A 21,957-nucleotide genomic window follows, 5' to 3' on the forward strand; every position below is an offset into this window, starting at 1 on the left:
AAAGAAATTTAAACAGGATCTAAGTTTTGTGACTTAACAATGAAAACAAAAAAAAAAAAATCCGAACAAATAAGAAAGAAACGGAACCAAAGAAAAGTAATCGGTTACAATAAATTAAATACTATGTACAGGCATTTCACAGGCTCTTTTTTTTCCCCCACTGTTACTGTTATCCCCTAGTATCCATCCGTGGTGAAAGGAAGGAAGCGCTGTACGGTGTGAGAGTCTAAGCATCCTACTTATCAGTGGGTCTCGGAGCGGCGGTGCCCGCCGCACCCCCGGGGCGCCGCCGGGCCGGGCGGGGAGCGGGGCGGGGGGGCGGCGGCAGCCGCGGCTCTGCCTCCCTGCCTGCCTGCCGGGCCGGAGCCGGGGCCGGGGCCGGGGCCGGGCCGGGCCGGGGGTGCGGATGGGTCAGCTAGGGGCGGGGGTCAGTGCGCTAGCGCGGAGGAGTTATTGTGCAAAAGGACGGCGGGGCCGGGCGGGCCGCGCCTAGCTGTGCGAGTAGAAGCCGTAGTAGCCGATGTCCTTGGCGCAGGTCTTTTCGCAGTCCCGCTGGGTGAGCACCTCGCTCTTGAGGGGCGAGGAGCTCTCGGACACTGGGGTGTCCGAGGGGGAGATTCGCCTCCTTTTGGCCTGCTCGTAAATCCCAGAATCGGTGGAGTCGATGGACTTAATGGACGACGGCGTCTCGATCCAGCTGGAGTCGGACAAATCTTTGGGCTTGGAGTCCTCGGCGCCCGGCAAGGGGGACCGCTCGGGGGCCAGGCTCTCCGCCTCCTCCCCCAGGTAGGGGTTGCCGGCGGCCATGCGCGCCGCCGCCGCGCTGTTGGGCCAGCAGGAGAGCACGGAGCCCGACTTGCTGCAGTACTGCGGGGGGCTGCGGGCTCCCCAGCCCGAGGGGTCGGCGTAGTAGCCCAGCGGCCGCCCTGCGCAGCCGGCCGCCTGCAGGGGCAGCGCCTTGACGCCGGCGGCCGCGTAGGAAAGCAGCGTGGCCGCGTTGCCGGCGAAGTCGGTGGCCGTGTCGTAGGCGGAGGCGGCGAAGTCGAGGCGGTTGTTGGCGGGGGCGACGAACCAGCGCTGCGGCGAGGGGGCCCCCGGGTCCTCGGCTTGCTGTGGGGAGAGCAGCCCGTTGGTGTGGGGCACGCTGCGGTCGGCGCCGGGCCCCGGGCCGGCTCCTGCCCCGGGGTGGAAGCGGGACTTGGCGTAGTTACTCACGAACTGGTCCTGGAGGAAGGAGCCGGCCATGGCGTAGCGGGCCCCGGGCACGATCTGCGAGCGGGGCGAGTCGTTGGGGGAAGGCGTCAGCCGGTCCATGTCGCAGCCCGTGTAGATCCTGCCCAAGAGAAGGGGAGAGAGCTGGGTGTCCGCCGCAGCCCGGCGCGGCACCCGGCCGGCCGCAGCCCCGGGGGGGTTCGGGCCGGGCCAGCGGCCGCCCCATGGCGCTGCTGCCTGCCCGGGGGCCCGCGCTCCGCTCCGGGCTCGGCCTCTGCCGAGAGCCTTAACGGGGGAGGAGGATGGGGGTCGGCACGGAGAGCGAATCTTTGGGGACCGGCTGGCCGTTCGCTGGCAGGGCCGAGCGAGGGCCTCCGCTCCGGGCCGAGCCCGGCCTCCCAACGGCACGACATCCCGCGCCGTGACACAGCGACCGGTCCCGCCATATGCGCAACAGGCAACCCGGTCATCTGCCGCGCACGGCGTGAATGGCAGACTGCGGAATTATATCGGCTGTTTAACACTTATTATTGGGAGTCACAGACGAACCATCAACATCTTACCGAGTTTAAATTAAGCTAATCTTTAAACACCTACTGTAGGAAATGTAAAACCAGACACATCCAGTGTTCCCTGCGTGGCCTATATATAATTCTCCCATGCTGGGCTGCAATTTGCGATTATAAAAACTTTAATGGATGAATAACTACTATCTGTATTTAATTCAGGCTAAAACTGTGCTTTAATTAACCCTCCACGCCTCCTGGAATTTCTTATCCAAAATAAACTTGGCCCTTAAACAAATTCAACGTGCTAGACAACATTGAAGCTTCCCCCTCCCCCCGTCTCCTTTCAAGTGACGCCCTATAAAGTTGGGGTTTTCCTATTAAAAAGAGAAAAGCACTTGCGGCTGGGGGCGAAGGCCACGTGGCCTTCCCAAAGGCCATGCATCCTCCTGGCAGAGCTACCAGGAGAGGGGGCAGGGGCGGCTGCCGCCCTCCGGGGCACCACGGGCCGCCGGCCCGGCTCCCCCGCCACGGCCGCCGCGACCTCCACCCGTCGAGGGGGACCGGGCACAGCACAACTCGCTCCCCGAGGAGGGCCGGTGCTCGGGCCCCGGCCCCTTTCGCACGATTTCAGGCCTCGGCGTCGTTTCCACCCCTGGGCCAAGATGCCGCTGCTGGGGGTGGCCGGGCCGCTGTCGGAGCCAAGGGGGGGCTTGAGCAGGGGCTGAAGCTACGCGCGAGCACAGCCGCTGCCGGCCGCAGTTTGCAGGGGAAGCAGCGGGTTTCCCCTCTGGAAACCGCAGTCCCGTCCCGCAGTCCGAAGCCCGCAGCGGGGGCAGGAGGCGCTCTGAGGCCGCCCGCCCCCCCGGGCGTGGGGGCCGCCCTGTACCGCCACCCCACGCTGGTCCGGCCCGGCCCGGTCTGGGCAGGGGCAGGGGGCGCCGGGCCGGCCGTACCCCGGGCCGGGGGAAGCCGCAGCCGCCGACGCCTGCGGGCCGGTATGTCGCCGTTGGGCTCCCGAGGGCCGGTAGAGGCGGCGGGGGGTGTCGGGGGCTGTGCCCCCCACGGAGCCGCACTCGGGGCGGCACCAGCCGCAGCTTCCGCCGCCGGCCGGGTCCAACGGCCGCACCGGGGCGCAGGGGGCCAAGGCGGGGGGGGGCAGCGGCCGCGCGGGGACAGACCGCGATCAAAACTTCGGAGGCTTTAAGCTCCACCCAGAAGGAAGAGCTGGGGGGGGGGAAATCCAGCCCCAGACAAGAAAGACAACGACGAAATTTTCCTGGGGACACGGGCTGCGCGGAGCCCGGGGTGACGCACACCCGGCGGGCTGCTGGGGGACCGAGCCCCGGCTGCTCGGGCGCTGCTCCGGGAGCCCTGGCGCGCAAGCAAGGGGGAAACTTGGAAAGGGGCGCAGGGGTATGGGCCAACAACAGAACGGCCGCAAGTGCCAAAGCGGGATGTGGGCTCAGGTGCGGGCAGCGCGGCCCCGGGTGCGGAGGTGGCCGCAGGCTGCGCAGAGCTGCGCGGAGCCAGCCGGAGGGCTCGGGAAAAGCCTGGCGTGCCACGGTTCGGTGTGAAATGCAGCCAGCCCGCACCCCAAGGCTTCCCTCTTTGACATGTGTGTGCAGCCGGCAGAAGGGTAACAAAAATGCTGTTTACTTACGTGTCATAATTGTCTCGGAAGCCTTTTGCGAAGGGGTTGTGGTCTATTTTCAGCTGTGTGATCTGGGGAAAGAGGACCAGAGCGCACGTTGTGAAAGCCTGGAAAACACACTCTGCTGCAGCCAACACGTTTCTAAAAGGATCAAGCTTTACTCTAGTCGATCAAATTGCCTTTAAAGCGTAAAAAATAAAGCTTTGCCATGCTCATAGACATCACGGTCTAATTTTAAGATTTACTTTATTGTTGTAAGGAGAGCGATAAGAATTAACATTTAACCCCAAGTTTTAAGGCGTGTTAGTAGTATTCCTGCTGCATGGGCATGAATACTGAAATCCAGAAATTAGGCAAATCGTACCGCAGAACGGTAGCTAAGAGTTTACATTTGCATCGAGCAAAATAATTAAAGCAGGAATGCAGAGTGAACATATGTCATTTGAAAGAGGGGGCACCAGTCTGTAGCAAAGCCAGACCACTCCGAAACGTAGCCAGGCATTAACGAGCTTTTAATTTGAGGAAGTTGCTCCGTCACCCCCGGCGCAATCAATGAGGTTGTTAATTGATCTTTGCAGACTTAAAGCTTAAGCTAACAGCTTAACGGCTAACCGAGCCGTTTCCGACTGGAAGACAAATGCCGCGGAGAAGCGCCCAGCTGCGGGCGGAGCGGCACCGCTGCCGGCGGGACTCCTGTCCGGCCCAGGGGGGCAGCGCCGCTGCGGGCGGGCGAGCGGCCGCCCGGGGGTCCCGGGGCACAGGCGCCGCGGGGAGGGCCAGGGGCACGACGGCTCAAAGCGGGGAGCCGGGGAGCCCCGTCCCCCGGCGCCGGAGAGCCGCGGGGGGCAGCGGGCCGGGCCGGCCTCGGCGGGGTGCCCTGCAGGGAGCGCGGGCGGAATGAAGCGGGGAGCTCTTTACATCGGTGTTCTGGTAGGCGGTGACTGCTATGAACTGCGTCTCGGGGAAGGTGAAGGTCTGCACTCTGCCCGGCTGGTTGGTGTCCTCCGTCCCGTCTTCGTTCACCTCCACCACATGCAAGCGGGGCTGGTACTTGTGGAGGGACTGCAAAACCACCATCTGTCGGGCAGAGGAAAAGGAGGGAGGGGGCCGCGGGAAGAGGAGGAAATGAGAGCGAGAAGGACCGGTAGAGCGATGCCCGCGGGCTGCTGGGCTCGGCCGCCGGCTCCCCGGGACGGCTGCGGACGCCGCGGCGGGCGTCGTCGTCAGCCCGGGTAGCGCGCTCGGGGTCGGTGAGGCCCGTGGCAAAATAAACGGGAGGGCTTCCTCCACCCCCACCTCCCCTTTTATTTTCACCTAACGACACGATCTAAAAAAAAAAACAAACCAACCAACAAAAAAACCCTAAAAACGCGCCCTTTCGAAAAACGGCAGGATTTTGCCCGAAGCAATAAAAAAAAAAAGTCTGGCAGAGCGTCTGCGTCTCCCCCACTGACCTGCCCGTTGTTGTTTGATGCTCCTTTATTGTTTGTAAGTTTTAGTTTCCCAAAGGAGATTTCCTGGCGCATCCAGTGGGCTCCCGTGTTGGGGGAGTCGGGGTGCATGTACACCCGGTTGCCTAAGCAAAACAACAAAAAACACAACCACATCACAGTTCTCGCGTGTACCCCGGCTCTGCCACTGCGGCGGCACACGAGGTCGAAGGACCCCGTTAAGTCAGCGGTATGTCACTGGCGAAACTCCCCTCCTTTTAACCGAGAAACATTAAAACAGCGTTTTCCGAACGCCTTTTACTTTCTCCTTCCACCCTCCTTTTTTTTTTTTTTTTTTTTTTTAAAAGCATCATTGGCCTGTTCTCCTTTAAGTCGCCAGAGCCAGTCCACAAAGGCTGTAATTAATCATTCTCACCTACATATGTGTCGGGAAAAGTGTTAATTGGAGGAACTTGCCTTGTACATTGGTGTCCGCCTTGCCGCAAGGAACCCATTTGCCTCCCTGAAATCTCCAGTGGTTGGGATCCGCCAAAATTACATCCACAAAAATATTGTAGTGAGCCGTGGGGTCGAGACCAGAAATATTAAAACTTAGGAAAGGGAACATTCGCCTATAAAAAAGGAAAGAAAAAAAAAAAGGAAAGAAGGAAAGCAAGCCACCGGCAGCGACAAGCACACGCGGGGGAACCAGCCCGTTGTGCTTCATCCTCGCGGCTCCCGGTAGCGAGAAATAAAAATCCAAAGGAACTCCCTCCCGGAACGCCGGGCTCTCCGCGGGGAAGGGACGAGGACCGCGGGCACGGGGACCCGCGGGGGGGCAGGGAGGGCTGCCCGGCGGCGACCGGCACGGCGGGGACCGGCACGGCGGGGACCGGCACCGCCGCTCCCGGTGCCCGGCGCAGGGGCCCCGGCGGCGGGCGGGCGACTCCCCCCGGGGCGGCGGAGGCTCCGGGCGGCTCCCCCGGCGGCTCAGCCCCGACCCGCGGCGCGGGTCCGCGCGGTGGCTTACCTCCCCTGCTTCGTGATGATCATCTCCGTCTGGTGCCGGTGAAATTTCAGCCAGAGTGGCCTGTTGCACAGGTAGACCTGAGCCTTGCCGGGAACTAGCCCCGGCTGGGTGGAGGAGAACTGGTAGAAAGGTGCCCCTTGGTAGGAATGGCCATACTGCTGGGGGTAAGGGTAGCCCGCCGTGGGGTAGCCTTGCGGAGAAGAGTTGGACAGGAGGCTGTTATAAGCTCCGTTGGTGATCACAGGATGGTGAGCCATGTAGCGGCTGGGGCTGGCGATGGAGAAGGCTGGGTGAGCAGGTCCATGCTGGCTGGGGTAAGGGAACATGGTACTAGGAGCAGAGGCAGCAGACTGGGGCTGGCTGGACTGAGAGAGCAGATAGCGATCTGCAGCAGATCCATCGAAACTGTGACGAAGCTCAGAGACCCCGTCCAAGACGGGAGAGAGTTTATTTCTCTGGACGTCCCCTGGTGTGTCCTTGGAGTCAGGAAAATTGTCTGTATCTGACTGATTCGTCATCCCCCTGGTAATTTTTTTCAAAGGTGAACTTCTCTCCAGGTTGTCAGTGGTCGAGATAATGGGATGATCATGCAAGGCAAGCTCAGATCCGCCTGCATGTGGGTAACTGCTGCTCACATTGAGAAATTTCTTGGAGAGCATGATAGAGGGAGAAAGACAATGCTCCAGCTGCATAGCTCTAGCACCACAGTAATAACCCTTCAGTCCCTGGATCTGAAAGGGCTCCTTAGTATCAGAAGCTAGACATCCTGGGACCCTCACTAGACAGAAAGCACTTCATCCACCAAATGCTTCCCAAACGTTTGATTTACTTTTTTTTTTTTTTTTTTTTTTTTTTCCTCCTTCCCTGGGAGAAGAGATTGGCCAATTGACACTATGCAGCAATCAGGAAAGACTCACTTTTGATCTTGCTGCTTGTGGAGAGGATGAAACGGCTTCTGCCATTGGTTAACCGCTGACAGTAATTTAATTAGATAGACATTAATTAGGATAATCACCTGGCTCCTGGTCGCGACGATCATGGCAAATTGAAGGAGATGATTTTATTGTGAGATAGAAGGAAGGCGAAGGGGGAAGGGAAGAGTGTGTTTGCTGTAAGAGCTCATTATTATGTGACCTTTCCAGCATCTTTTTTTTTGTTGTTTTTTTTTTGTTTTTCCCCGACTACGGCTGGAAAATAAATCACAAACCCCGCGGTTCCCCAAATCCTGCGCGCGTGCCCCCCGCCTTTGTGTGTCAGGCTGGCGAGCGGGTGCGGGGGTCTCCGGGGCCGGGCGGCCGCTGCCCTCAGCTCACCCCCGCCAGCTGCCTCCCCCCGCCCCCCCCCCCCCCCTCCCCGCCCCCGGCCCCTGCGAGCGGCCCCCCCGGCGCAACGCCCCCACCTTCCCGCCCGCGCCTGCTCCGCGGGGGCAGCGCGTCCCCCGTCCCCGCTGGCAGCGCCCGCGCAGCATCTCCCTCAAGTTCTGAAATAACCATCAGCCCCGCAGCCGAGGCGCCCTAACGTACTGGCCGCGGTGCTCACGGGTTCTTCAGCAAATAAATATTTTATCCGGGACCCGAACGCCGGAGATCATCAGCCAAACGACGCGGCAGGCAGCCCCCCGCCCGGCCCCGGGCTCCCGGCCGCCCGCTGCCTTCCCCCGCGGCCCCGGTCCCGCGGGCGGCGCCGCCAGGGGACCGCGCGTTTGTCGGGCGCTCGGCACCAGCCGCGCCCGGCCCGGCGGCAGCGCTCGGCCCCGGGGCGGCGACGGGGGAGCCCCCACGGCGGAGCCGCAGCCGCAGCCCCAGCACCCTCTGCCCGCGGGCGGCTCCGCAAGAGCCGCGGCCCCGGCCGAGCCCCGGCGCAGAGCGGCGGCGGCCCGGTGCGCGCTGCCGGCGGGACCAGGCCCGCGCTCCGGGAGGGGAGGGGGCCGGGGGGGCTGCGGCCGCCGGCGGCCCGGGAGCGGGAAGGGACCGGCCGATGGACAGCGGGACCCACCGCGGCGCGAAGACGCGCCCGGGGACGCTCCTGCCGCCCCACCGCTGCCAAGCACCGGCCTCAACTCCCCTTCCCGGGCCGGCTGCTGAGTGCCTAAGAGCCCCGGGTTTCTGCCCGGGGAGAAGCCCTCCTGTCCCACCTTCCCAGCATTTCCCTGAGCAGTTCGGACTTCAGGTGTTTTACAGATCGTGTCTCTTTCCAGGCGACAGCAGCAGCCGGCTTCAAATCCCGCTGATGGCTAAGGCAGCCCGGACCAACACCTACCAAGCCCGAGACTGGCATTGCATAACCCCCTGAAGCCAGGCTGAAACTTTGCAAACTCAAATCCAGAAACGCCTAGAACCAGGGTGACTTGTCAGAAGCGTATTTCAAGGCTCCTAACTCCCATGGCCATGTATTTTGCTGTTGCTTAACCGTGGGCTAGTGCGGTTAGTTGGTGTTTCATAGAAGCCAGCATAGACAGGCTCCCTGCAAAGAAATTATTGTAGCAAAATAACCAATAAAGCAAAAAAGCAAGCACTTCATGGTTACACTCGCAGTCGGGTGGCACAGCGCACACAACTTTCCATACTACACCTTCTCCTTTCAGTGCTCAGGAAATAGTTTTGTTAGTATCGGTTCTAACTAATGTTTCCGACGCTCATTTCACGAGCGTGCTCGCCCTTACCTTTCTGTTCATTTCAAGCAGGGAAAGGGAATGGACTTATATAGGCAGGAGATGGGTTGAAATGCAGATAAACCCTGGGAAACGTTGCCCTGAATTACAGAGCTACACCCATATAGATGCAGAACTGCAATGAATTCAGTGGTACGCTGCCAATCACATGGAAGTGCTAATATATGCCAAAAATCTTCAGCGCACAACTCCTAAACTGGTATAATAGGGGGATATGCAATGGCAGGTGGTGTTACAGAATCGTTATAGAAAGGAGAGAGGTTTGCTAATACAATATGCCCGTCCTTCATGCTGACAGGTGACGAGGGGTCAAGCTGCTAATGAAGGTCTGCTCCATTGCGGCTGGAGGCTCAGAAGGTGGCTGCTTGAAAACCTCTTTCTTTCTCCAAGATGGTACAGGGGCTGCTGTTTTTCAGGTTACTGCATGCACACATTCTTCCAAATCCTCTGTGTAGCTCCTAAAGCACTGGACAAAAAAGAGGAAAGATGCCCCGAACGGCAGCCTTTTGATTATTCATGAAACATCTTAGTAAATGGAAAATTGTGCCTCCAAGTCAAACCGAGGAGTGGAGAGAAAGCAGGGTACCACAGCACAAGCTCATACTAAAGGAGATCTGCATCTCCAGCAGATTCCCTTCAGCTGCCCTCTGCAAGATGCGCATTTGTCAAAATTGATTTAGAATATGCAGGACTCACTGGTTTGTCTCCCTGTTTATCCCGGCCTTTCAGGCATGTATACACTGCAGCATTGCAATAGCTTCTCTCCTGTTCTGCAATGCCATGTTACCCACGACCTGCCAAACTATGCCTCCCTCGTGGTGTTCCACGTGTGTGTGGGAGTAGATAGCGGCAGGGATGCAGAGCCCTGCTGGCAGACGAGCCCCAGGGCAGGTTCCCCTCTGCGCTCCTGCCCCATCTCACCTGGGGGTGCACACGGACACCAGCGAGGGTGGCCCGAAGGCAGCCTTCCTCAACCACACACAGGTTTTCAGTGCCAATCGCCAGAAAGCACTTCCATTTAACTATGCGCAGGCAAATGTGGTTTGGTATGTCTCCATTTTCCCAGTATGATATTCTACTGCCTACTGTGGGGGCAGAGGGAAGGCCATAAGGAGGGCAGCTGCAAAAATCTGCATGCTTCCCTCTGAAGTAAGTGCTTGCTAAATATACTTTGAAAAAGAGTTATTCTAAAATAGTAAATTAAAAAGCCTAAATAAGAAATTCCCAACAAAAGAAAAACCTTTGAATGGTAATGAATAAGTAAACAGAAAATTACTGGGCACAAAGTGGAAAATAAGACAATTTTATGGGCTATTTCTTCACTAAGCAAGTAAGAAATAAAATAAATCTAAAAAATAATCTTCAGCAAAAAAAGATGGTGTCTAGTTTAAAATATTTGCCAGCCACAATTGTTGCCATTTAAAAAAATAAAAAACAGTAAACAAAATATTGTGACACAGAATGAGAACATTTCTGCCCAGACAAAAGAATCAAATCAGCCTAAGTACCATCCAATACTTAAAAACCAATCAAACAAAAAATTGCAACCAGCCCCCTGCTCAAAACCCAAAGTCACTCCCCAAACCCAGTTATTTGGTTTTGCCTGCTTAAAACCAAGCAGCCAACCCCCCTTGCCCTCCTGTGAGTGTTTCCCTCTCTAGTCAGTGGAAACAGTTTTAAACGTCATATTCCAGTTGGGACTCTTTCCATGTATTTATATATATGGACATCTCGTGTACGTTCTCCTTCACAGGAGGGAGGGTTCATATAACCTAGAACAGCCTCTGTCACTTTAACGCTTATTCTCAGAATAGTGCTATTTATGACACCACTTGTGTGAGTTGTGTGATTCAGTTATCAGCATAACTGAATTCATTTTCTTAAGGTCAATTGTCTTCTGTGGATATTAGGGTCTGAATAGTATTGAAAGAGAGCTGGCAGAGGAATTTTCAGCATTTTGTTTTTTGTGCATCCTCAGAACTCAGCGCTACTACAATTTCTTATTTTATTTTTCATTTTTAATCTCAGTGAGAGTATCTGATAACCAATGGGAGCCATATTTCATTAGTTTTCGCTGTCCTAGCAATTAATATCTCAGTAGTTTTACAGTGGCTAGAAATAAACCTTTACCAGCACTCTTCCTGCACTGTTAATTCCCACCGTCCTTTCTCAAAAAAGACCTTCCAGAACGTAAGACATGTTTGTAAATGTATTTTTATTATGTTGCAACAATCAAAATATATATGTACTACTGATTTTTCCCCCAAATATTAAATGACAGTGTAATACATTTTTGCCCACATTGTGTTCTTGAATGCTTTGGAATCTGTAAAGACCCTGACATAAAGAAACTGAAGCAACTGCACAATTAGAGACTGAAAGGTGTTATAGTGCTGCACTTACACTGCAAATGAAGTCAGATGTCTCTGCTTAATCAAATATAGCCTCAACAGTCTCTGTATTGTGAGTATTAGAAACAATAAACAAATATACACAGAAAGCATCACAAACAGTAAATTGGTTATTTAAATACAACTGTATCCAACATAGCAGCTAAACACTGGACAATGTTTGAGGTCATCAGCACATCCACATGCTCTTCTAAATGACGTTTAGGGTCCTGAAATACAAAGGATGCCATGAGAGAAACACCTGAAACACCTCTCTGAAGGATTTAATTCACTTCTGATCTATTTAAGATGACTACAAGTTAAGGAACACAGGCCAGTAATGCTCCTAAATTTTCCATTCTAGCAAGACCTAGCAAATGAGAGAATTTTCATGAATAAGATTTTATGCTTTTTATTTTTATTGTATTTATCACTCAGTTAAGTTAAGGATAGGTTTAGGAAGTAAATTTCTGTCCAGCATCTGAACAGTAACCATGACAGCTGTGAGTTTTAAGGACAACACACAATATGTGGAATTTACTATACATCTCACTAAGGCCAATATTTTAATGTTGGTTTTGGTACATTTCAATTTGTTTTCAGATCTTTGTACAAATGTGTGTTCTAATCCTGTAAAGACTCAAGCATAATCTAAACGTCTTTGAATAGTTGTGTTGACTGCAAGAAAATTAGCATAGTTATACCCATTAAAAAAATGAAAAGAAAAAAAATGCACAATGCTGTGTTCAAATGTTCTGAAAAACTCAGTGTTCTGAAAATACACATCCCCACACACTATTACTCAATTAATATGAGCATTTGCATAGAACGATAAGATTATTTCTGGTTGAAAACCATACTTATGCACTTCTTCAGTTTCAGAATTGAGATTAACTAGTTAAACTCCAAATACTGCAAAATTACCAGGCACATTTAAAAAACACCTCTAAACTTTACTGTAGTAGTATTATAGCAGCCTTGTGTGTAAAGAAATAAAAATAAGGAAGACAACAATGTCTGGGAATTTTAACTTCTTAAAAAAAGAATTAGTCAAGATCTAATGAACCCATCTAAATTTACCTAAAATTGTAATAGAAAATCTGTGAGCTGTCCTTAAAGAACTCATTTTCAAAGATCATATAGTTCTCCAATATCCTCATCTGTTCCTAGCAAATTATGCAACCTAATAATGTAACATCCCTGTTGTAAGCTAAGCAGCTGTTTGTTTACAAAGCTTTTAATGTAAGTTGCATGCAAAATCCACATGGAAATTAACTGAACCATTTTGTAATTTTAAAGGAAACTTAATATTTTTATCAGGAAAAATAGGTTTGTTTTTTTCTTTAAGAACTGTATCAAAATAGATTTTTTTTATGTATACGTAATGATTTAAACAACTAGTAAAGCTCAAGTTCTGTTTGAGATGACATCAATAACCCTTAAAATACAACCCTACTTACACATTTTATTTCATATATATATTTATGTATGTGTAGGTGTGCATAAAGTCCATTGTTCTGAATGCTACAGAAACACCCGAGTGACTGAACAATAGTGCAGATGTGTTGTGACATAGCTGCTAGAAACTGACACATAAAAGCAATCCAGAATCCTTTGAATTCTTCTACTGCTACTAGCCATACAGTAAATACTGGTTCCTTAAGGACACAATGGACATTTTTAAAGCTGTTTCTTGTTCCCATTGCCCTTCTTGAATTTGAGCACAACCTCTTACAAACTTGCTTTGCTCTCTTCTCACTCACCAAAGCCCATTTCCTCAACCTTTATGTTCAGATCAAACACAGAAATAGTTTTTTGTGGAATCTTCAATAAAGACATCATATCCTGAACATTGCAAAGGAGTGGATGTTTTCAGTTTCAGCGATGGTCCTAAACTGTTTTCCTTCAACAGCAATACAAAGCAACGCAGCTTACTTGCATACGTGTGTATTGGAGGGTAAGCATTGCCAGTGTGTTCATGAACTGAGGATAGGGGTGAGCTGGCTCTTTAGCCATTGTATAAAGAACACTCCTACCTTTTTTCAAGTATTAATGTTCTTTAAAACTCTCCACAGTTTTGGCCTCTCTGACACAGCCTTGGATATCTTTATGCCTCTTCTTGAAAGCAGTTAAAAACAACAACAACACCCAAACAAACAAACAAAAGAACCTGAAAAAGGGAAAACTACCAAATCTTAACACTGCTCCTCAGCATGTAATACAAACATATGTGTAACACGACTTGCAGATATTCTGCTGATTACCTATAGTCAAAAGCCTTGTTCCTTACACAACAATCTTCAACAAAAATAAATTCACTATTGAAGTGTTGAGAATCTCTTGCAGATAGAACTAAAATCACCTACGCACATGTAAAAAAATTAATATTTAGAATGAACGAAGCATATAATTCCACCTCACTCTAATTCATCACACCTCACCTGCTTGCCAACATTTTTTATTGCCAGCTGTTCAGGTGTCATCTTATCTTCTTCTTCAACAGCCTGTGAAAGAAACACAGAAAAGGTCAGTGTTTCAGATTTCATTTACTTTTTCCCCAAGCCACAAGATTCTCAAAATAAAATTCTCTTTATAAAAAAAAAAAAATCAAACAGCAACACATTTCAGAAAGTCAAAAGGAAAGGTACTTCAGCTTTTCAGCCGACGTGGTTTTAATTACTAAGTGTTCGTGCAGAAGATCAAGGCAAATACTCATGAATGGTTTTATTTTCTTATATTCACAAAACTGTTTTTAAGCAAAAATCTTAATTGAGCGGTATCAATAAAGATAGTTGAAGACAGCTGAACTAGTAAAGCAGAACCAAAAATAACATTACCTACACTGTTTCAACTGCTGGAGATTTCATCTCAAATTTTTATACTGTTTAAAGTCACTTATATTAATACATTTTAATAATCTTCTGTTGCCTTCAAACACAGTGTTTTATAAAGTAAATCCGCTAACTTAACTAGAGAAGGCAATACTGAATTTTGTTTTTAAGGACTTTAAGAAGTTAAAAAAATAGCACTCATCAAGTATGACTGACATACTTACTACTCACAATGCCTGTTGAGATCTAGTATTTATAAAAAATATTTCTAAGTTTAAGTGCCAGTATTAAAACTGTACAAATAACTTTGATTCTTCTTTCTTACAACACCGATAATAATTTATCTTAAAAGATCACTGAATTGGGCTCTAGAATGCATTCCAAATATTATCTAGCTACTGGAATAATACAGGTAAATAACGTTTTTTCTACTATACTGGTTAAGTAGTCCTTAACTGAAGGAATGAATAATACAATTAACTACGTATTTTGATCTACAGGAATCTTCTATTCTCTTCACGAAGTAAAAATACAAAATTGATGTGATTACTTGCATTTCAAAGCAAAACAACTAATTCAATGCTTTGCCAGACCAAGGTAAAAGTCATGTGGCAAAACCTGAAGACTAACAGGGAACTTTACATAGAAATGATATATAGTTGAGTCTCCACAAGGCCATCAGAGCCACACTTGTGTCTAATTTAACCAAATTCCAAGAAACTCTTCGCTGAAAACCGATTATACAAATCAAATAACCACCCAGGTCCAAAAGAGCTCCTGCAACAATTGTTCTGTTCTTATAGTCTAGGCCTTTACAAGCCATCCTGAATAAAGCTTGTGATAATTAACTTCTTACTTCTGAAATTAAGTAATGGATTTCTTCACTTTATAAACACAGCTACATATCATTACGGAATATAAATACCTTGTTATAATTCTTAGCTAATTCTAACATCTCCTTCACTACTGTTTCATTGAGTTTGCAATGTTCACTGTAGTCCTGCAGTGTCAAACCTTCCATCCAACTCTTCTTATGCAAATTTAGCAACATCTGCAAAACAAAACCTCTTTAGAGCATTTATTGTACAATATATTCATAATACTATGAAGATATCTTTGACATAAAAACAATATAGAATAGCAAGAATGTAATAAAAAAATATTGATCTTAATGATGCTTAAATACAGAAAATACAATAATTGACTATTTTGCTAAAGCAGACCACAGACTTTGCATAACTTTTTAAAGGTCAAACTTCTTGAACCCTAAATATGAAAATGAGGCATGTAAATCAGGGTCATATTTACTTTGACAGGAATATTTAGATTTTTCTTCTGTAATTTTTTCTTTTTGGTGTGGGTTAAGAATGCACAATTGCACTGTAAAGAGAGCTAACAGAAAGGTGAATATTTTAGTTGTCAAGTAAGGAATGGTTGAAGCTTCTGGTCTCTGAAGAAGCTGAAAAATATTTTAATGCTTGGATTTAATGTATGAAGTAGTTACTTAGGCTTCACTGACTACCCTAAACTGTATGCAAGCAGCTGCCGCAGTTGCGATGAAGTGAACTTCAAAAGCAACCAAAGCATGACTTGTGTGGTTGTCCTTGTACAAAGTAAACAGCCCTAAAAACAACGTGATAAAGTGATGCAGAGTTTTGATGGTGATAAACGTGGGGAGTATTAGAAATATCTGAAGTGTTCTTACTTGACATTCTGATGCAATTTTTGAGAGTGAAGGAATAGCTATGAAGACAATTTCCTGATTCTCATGAATAAAGAAAGTATAATTTGTGGATCTTCTGCACACTTGAGGGCCCTTTCAGCAAACAGTTTGAGCTTGCCTTCAATTTGCAAACATTCACTACAGACATCTTTGAGAACCCAGAATTGCTATCACCTGAGGAAAAGTGCCCATTTCATCCCATGCACAGCTTCCAAAGAAACCTGGCTTTGGAACACACAAACCGAGTTGAAAGTTTGTGTCATAATTTGTATTAACAAGATCTTAGTTACTGACAGAAGGAGTTGTAGGCAAACTGCATATGGACATTTTAGCTAGGCTATCTGGATTGTAAAATTACAGTTTGGTGTGATGGGCTCCTCATCTAATACATGAAGCACATACTGTTGTTAGTACAGATGGAGATAACAGATCACCACCACCATGAAGGGGGTTTGAGATACATATGAACCTGCCTTATGAAAGATGTGTGGAGATAGCTGCTGCCTCACAGATGAAAGTTTCCTTAAATTGGTCAAGATTATTCTCCTACTTGCAAAGGCAGTAACATACATATGTAAAACAGTTAAAGAAAATACATACTTGGACCTTCTGAAAAGACTACATTGACCACACTGTTATATTTGAATGGGAACAATAACCTCTGGAGGCTTCACAGACATGTCCTGAGAGAGGTGGTTTATGCTGAATTAGTTACTTTTCTCAGTAACAGTGAAGCCTTGAAAGTCTGATATCATCCTAAAAAGGGTTATGCATTTCACAAATTCTTTTCAATTCCCTGATTTGCATGTACATTCTTCCATTATTCAAAACTGTTCTTTTTAATTGCTTCTTCTAGCCCTCTAGAAGTCAAAATTACCATTTCATCATAAACTTCAACTCTGAGATCAATTTATAATCCTAACAAGGCCATGAACATACAGAGGTAAACTGACAAGACTATGGCTTTTCAAGAATTAACTTCTGTAGGTGATAAATAAGTCTTTTTCTTCTGTTTGTTTTTCCTGGTTGAGACTGTCAAGCTAGAATTCACTTGTAACTGAGGAAGTCTGATACCAAAGAAACTGACAATATTTGTTGTCAGTAACGGAAACAGGATTTTTTCTGTAAATGCAGGACACTGATATTCAGTGAAGTCCTGGGGAGCTCCATTCATACCAACTGGAAGAACCTTCTGTCAAAGTGATATAGCCGATAAAAACTTGAAATTCCTTGGTTATACAATTCCGTTTTGGGAAATGTGGTCTTCTAGCCTCAGGAATTCCATCTTGAGAAAATCTAGTCTAGGTGTATGTCTTTCAGCTTTATCACTGAAAACTTGAAACTTTGCACAAACCTGCTAAGTGCAGAGAACAGCATGAGGACTTTGCATAAAACATGTGGACAAAAATGTTGTCAAACTATTCATCTGAATATTAGAATGTCGGTTTGGAAGGTTTCACCATCATGAGTACACATCTAAGTACTTTCTGGAAGAGAATCTGTCTACTCCAGGAGAGTTACAACAACTACCGAAATTACCAGCAGTTGAAATGAGAATATTCTCACAAATCTTACATAGTTTGTATAGTGGTTTTTTCCCTCTGAACAAAAGCTAAAACAATTACCTTTTGTTCTAGTTCATTCTTCCTGTAGTTGATGGTAATGGAATAGTAATGTCTGTTTAGCCCATGAATTAGTGCCTGTAAAATTCAGGAAAAATTTTGCATAAAAATTACCCACCACTGAAACGAAGAAATATTAGAAAAGAAGAGTTCATTTAAATACAGCCATCTTAAAACATTACTTAAACAAAAGAAAAACACAAAGAAACAAACACACAGAGACTGTAAGTAAGTATCAATTAAATACACCTGTTGCTGTTTCTCTTTCAGTGTTCATTAACTGACAGTTATACTTTCTATTTCTAAACCACAGATGTTCTCACACAGTCACAACTTTCATGGGAAAAAGTGGTAACTGCCTGCAAACATTTGACCGATACATATGCACAAACATATTTCTCTCAAATCCTTCCTCTCTCAATAGATTTGCTTACCACTTCTATTAAAATATAAGGCTTTTTATGTTATTAAAAAAACCAGTGTTGGCTATTTATTTATTTACAACCACTGCTGCCATTCCCAAGTTCATTCTCTAAGGTACAATACAGACAGCAGCTGAAGCAGCGATTAAACATGTCAGATATTGGTTAGACTATGTGCATCAAAGCAACCTTGGATATTAAGCTAATTTTCTTTTTTAAGTTTAAATGGAAAAAAAAAAAGTATTTCTCATTATAATTGCGTCCTTTGCAAATTTGTCCTTAAACTTCTATGTCACAATCTGATCGACTGAGATTAGGTTGACATCTATATGCGTGCATCTTCTCTTTTGCTCATGTGCATTACATTATTTTTGGTTTACATTTATGACTTAAAGGAGAGTTGGATTAATATTTGAGGGGTGTGTGGGGTTAAGAAAAATTCTATGATAAATTCTCATCACAACTAAAATTGTCTATTTTTCAAGTAAAAGTTTACATATGATGTATACATTTGGAAATGAGATATGATAAATCATATATAAAATATGCAGAATTGCTTGTAAATATTTCCTGTTTTAATCATTCCACCTATTTATGTTTAAATATATTCTTTAAAGCTACACAGAATGAATGTGTATTTGTATCTTATACAACTTAATTCCAAAATTATCTGTATGAAAGCTGAAAATGTTCTCATATATACATTTCAAACAGATTTATTCTGCAAATATACACAAAAATAAAAAACTACTTGAATGGTTACATTTACAAGAACCAGCCATTCAAGATAACCATTAATTGTGCCACATTGTAATTAAAATTGTAGAACATAGGTTTTACCATCAATAAAGTAATTTATGGTTGAAACTATTAGCAATAAGTAGCTTCCACTGCCATTTTCTTACCCCACTCAAAATGACTGCAGATCAGGTTGTGGGGTTTGTGTTTAAAGTTGCAGATATTTAGGGAGTTTTCTAAAGCTCCTAAAATTTGACAAATATCTTTGCCTTCCCCCACTATCCTCTCTCTTTCCTTTCCCCTTCCAAAGCCACTCTTTAAAAGAGCAGACAAATCTAAAAGGTAAACAACCATTTCACTTCAAACCTGAACAGTAATTGCAATTTAGCCACTGCAACAGGTTAAATTGAAACCCATAAAACAATTTAAAAGCAAAACTTGTTCTCTGTGCATTTTGTTCCCACAAGCTTTACAAATTAGATGCACAAAGAGCAAATAAAAAAAAGCTGTTGATAAGGGAACACAAGAAAAATCACCAAAAAAGGAATGAAGTCAAGCCACATACTACTATTATTCCTGAGATTTTAAGGAATGTCTTAAAGTTCTGCTTCTAGCCCAGCTGAAACCAATTATTAAGTTTGTTGCTAGCCTCAACTGGGTCAGAATTTTATTCACAAGCTTAGAATAAAAGCAAAACAATGCTGCAAGAGCCCTTTCAGTTTTAAGAACAGAGCATAATTTTAAACTATGATTTTTAGCTTAACAGCGACATTTGCAACAACTCACTGCCAGCTTGCAAAAAACTAACACAAACAAAAAATACCCACTCTAACATCAGAAACCCAAACCTCCCAAAACATGCCATGCTGTAGACCGTGATCTTAAAATAATGAAGTTGAACAATACTACAGAGGTTTACAAGGGAGGTCATTACAAATAGTCCAGAAAAGCTCTGTTAGAAAAGCCCTGAAACATGCAAGTATTGGCTTGCCTATATATCCAATCAAGAGTATTAGCTGCTTATTTCATATTCCCTTGTTACAGCCTCCAGTTTTTACTGATTCAAAAAATCAAAAGTAAACCACAACAACCTCCTGAAGCAGACCCTCTTTAATTGCCAGATTTCTTTGGCTAGCATTTTTATCACTAGTAAAGGGTTTCAATACATTAGTAATAAAAAACAACTGATCTTTTGAAAGATAGGGGTAGGGTGATCCAGTGACTCGCAAAGGACAGCTCTCTTACAGCAGAAGTTTAGCCCTTATTTCAGTTCTACTATGACTAGCATACAGTCTTTTTCTTGGATGTTTATCTAGAAAATACTACTTTTATTGTTCAAGAAATGGATCAAAAGAGCAGGAATCAGGCTTCACAGTTTCAAGTACACATGCCTTTTAGAATACATAGTAAGGGAAAAAAGTTTTCTGGAGAGAAAAAGGAAAAAACATTGAGGCAGAAGAATGACACAGATAAAAGCACTAATTACTCCAGAGGATACTTGTTTCAGGACAGAAGCTGTTTCTCAAAATAAAGGTTTGCTTCATCAAAGACCAACATTTTTGCTTTACTAGCACAAGTCAGCTTCAGAGATCAAACTGAACCCTTTGTTTCACAAATGCTTGCACAGAAATGTAAGACAACATACTCAAAAGAAACATTACAGTTGAAGCCAATGAAACATTTATCCATCGACTTTCCTACTCCACCATTTTATTCAGCAAATTACAGCATTATATAAAAATCAGAGATCAGTTATTTGAGACAGAATACAAGGTTAAATCTAGATTACATATTAAGCAAGAACTCACATAAGCATATAGTAGAAAGTCAAGATTATTAATAAAGATGGAACTTTTTCCATAATTTGCTTCAAAACAATTTATCTTTAGGAAAGGAGATATGTTAATAAGCAGCGTTTTTTTAATTGCAGTACTGATAACAGTACCTATCTTGCATCACATACTATGCCATCAATTGTCACTTTAAGTCTGTATTTCCATAAATCTGTACTTTAACCTTTGCGGTATATATTATACATGCATTCACACTTAGGTAGCTAATTTAGGGCTCAGTTTTAAACCCTTCACATATCTAACTCATTGATGAATCACATCAATTATAAATGCATACAGAAGCATGCTACAGAGAGAACAATAAACAATTTGTAGCTTACTGTGTTTAGGTACCTTTCCCAAAATTGCAATTGGGGATTGCAAAACCTTGCCATTTACAGGACTATCAACACTGGGTTTACCTGGATAGACGGCTTGTTTAAGTGACCCAGATTTGAAGTTGTTTGTCTTGGTTCGTGTCCCAAGACCATCATATTAGCATTGATCAATCTGAAGGCATCAATAACAACCTGTAAAAACAAGATGTCAAGTCAATTCTTTTTAGAAAATGCAACTAATACCACCAAGCAACAGCGGACAAGGCACAATCAAGTCTCATCTGGTTTTGGCCTTTATCCAGAAAATCATTTAATTATAATATTAATAAAAAAAAGCCTCCTGCTGGCTATGCTATCAGCTCACTACACTACCTTGTATTGTAAGGTGACACCAATTACTACCTTTTCTATGGAGCTCTAAGTTTTATATACATGATATCATCATATAACATTTTTTATGTACGCTTACCCTCAGCTTCAAAGGTATGCATATGTTTGTCACCTAAATCTTATCCCATCAAAATGAATGACAGAGAGAGACTAAAACTGAAAGTGAGCACAAGCTAAGGGACCAAGACTAAAGCCCAGTCCTGTCACATCAATTATACTACCACAATACTTGAAATGACAACAAAATTATAGCCAGCAAGGAACTTGCCCCATGTATTCCCTTCTAGTCAGATGCTTTTTGCTTCTTGTGACTACGAAAGGGTCTATAAACTGTCTGATGGATTAAAAAGTCCTTGTCAGTGTCATGCTCAAGAGTAAAAAATAGAGTAAAAGAAAACCAAGGTCATTTATGATTTAAAGGTACACGGTAGGTAGTATTCAGTGCTATTTCATTGCAAATAAAGTAAAAGAGTCACCGATTTTTAGTCTTTCCTGTGCTAAATTTCTCTACGAAAATGTTTGGAAATAAGATTTCACGACCTCATACAAACCTGTGTCGTCCCGTCCCGTTCCCCCCCCCCCCCCAACACCTATATGAGGTGAAGCAGAATGGAGAACATACCAACACCACGCTCAAACTCACTCTTACTGGGTACTCACCATTACAGAGTCATAACTGCAAGACAAGATTTCTCGTTTAGGCCCCAGTCTTTTACTTGGACCAGTGGACATACAGCCCGTGCATCCACAGAAGCAGAGCCAGGCATACTTTGCAGGCAGCTTGTCTGCATATGTTTGAAGTTATTCTATTTTATTAAACTAAATGGTTTAAATGTCCTTTTAACAGCTTTTCTAGTAATTTTTATTCTCTTCCTCTCCACACTACGGATTGCACAACAACAAATGCATTTATATGGCTTGTTTGGTATTTTGAGGAATCAGATCCGAACCAAATCTTTTATGTTGAACAACCAAGGAATCAACCACTGTCACAGAAAGGCTGAAGAGAAAGCAACATCCCAGTCTCCCACCTCGTTCTAGCATTTTCCTCTCCATTTACACAAATAATTAAATATATATGCAATTTCTTAGGAGTACAATATGAACATAGTGGTCATTCCTGTGGACATAAAATTAACTGGAAAGTACTTATAACAAAAAAAAAAAC

At 45.7% G+C, this 21,957-nt stretch overlaps 2 protein-coding genes and 1 long non-coding RNA gene across 5 annotated transcripts in view; all 3 read right to left on the bottom strand.

The window, feature by feature from the left end:
- Positions 1–480: 480 nt before the first annotated feature.
- TBR1 (T-box brain transcription factor 1) lies at positions 481–6,714 on the bottom strand. The gene is made up of 6 exons (XM_055718973.1): positions 5,833–6,714; positions 5,280–5,434; positions 4,827–4,948; positions 4,291–4,449; positions 3,382–3,443; positions 481–1,333 (listed from the first exon to the last, which is right to left on the bottom strand). The coding sequence occupies exons 1-6, from the start codon at positions 6,522–6,524 to the stop codon at positions 490–492; spliced, it is 2,034 nt and encodes a 677-aa protein (XP_055574948.1). The 5' UTR covers positions 6,525–6,714; the 3' UTR covers positions 481–489.
- Positions 6,715–10,701: 3,987 nt separating this feature from the next.
- The window catches only part of PSMD14 (proteasome 26S subunit, non-ATPase 14), a 48,969-nt gene continuing 37,713 nt past the window's right edge, over positions 10,702–21,957 (bottom strand). For all 3 annotated transcript variants that reach the window (XM_055718006.1, XM_055718008.1, XM_027810590.2), the window contains 5 exons: positions 20,484–20,591; positions 17,073–17,147; positions 14,650–14,775; positions 13,335–13,397; positions 10,702–11,123 (listed from right to left, as the gene is read on the bottom strand). In XM_055718006.1, coding sequence (XP_055573981.1) covers positions 11,025–11,123; positions 13,335–13,397; positions 14,650–14,775; positions 17,073–17,147; positions 20,484–20,591 — 471 coding nt within the window. In that variant the 3' untranslated portion in view covers positions 10,702–11,024. The remainder of the gene's footprint in view (positions 11,124–13,334; positions 13,398–14,649; positions 14,776–17,072; positions 17,148–20,483; positions 20,592–21,957) is intronic.
- LOC129736614 (uncharacterized) lies at positions 12,375–13,328 on the bottom strand. Its single transcript, XR_008733492.1, has 2 exons — positions 13,158–13,328; positions 12,375–13,063 (listed from the first exon to the last, which is right to left on the bottom strand). It is a non-coding gene; the product is annotated as an uncharacterized LOC129736614 (long non-coding RNA).

The sequence above is a fragment of the Falco cherrug genome, chromosome 8 (assembly GCF_023634085.1).
Source record: "Falco cherrug isolate bFalChe1 chromosome 8, bFalChe1.pri, whole genome shotgun sequence".
NCBI classification, from domain to species: domain Eukaryota; kingdom Metazoa; phylum Chordata; class Aves; order Falconiformes; family Falconidae; genus Falco; species Falco cherrug.

Excerpts from the sequence above, each read along its gene's own strand:
- TBR1 (XM_055718973.1), bottom strand. The coding sequence starts at position 6,524 with ATGCAGCTGGAGCATTGTCTTTCTCCCTCTATCATGCTCTCCAAGAAA. Across the intron at positions 4,450-4,826 it reads CATCAAACAACAACGGGCAG|ATGGTGGTTTTGCAGTCCCT; the intron begins GTCAGTGGGGGA and ends TCTGCCCGACAG. Across the intron at positions 3,444-4,290 it reads CCGCCTACCAGAACACCGAT|ATCACACAGCTGAAAATAGA; the intron begins GTAAAGAGCTCC and ends CTCTTTCCCCAG.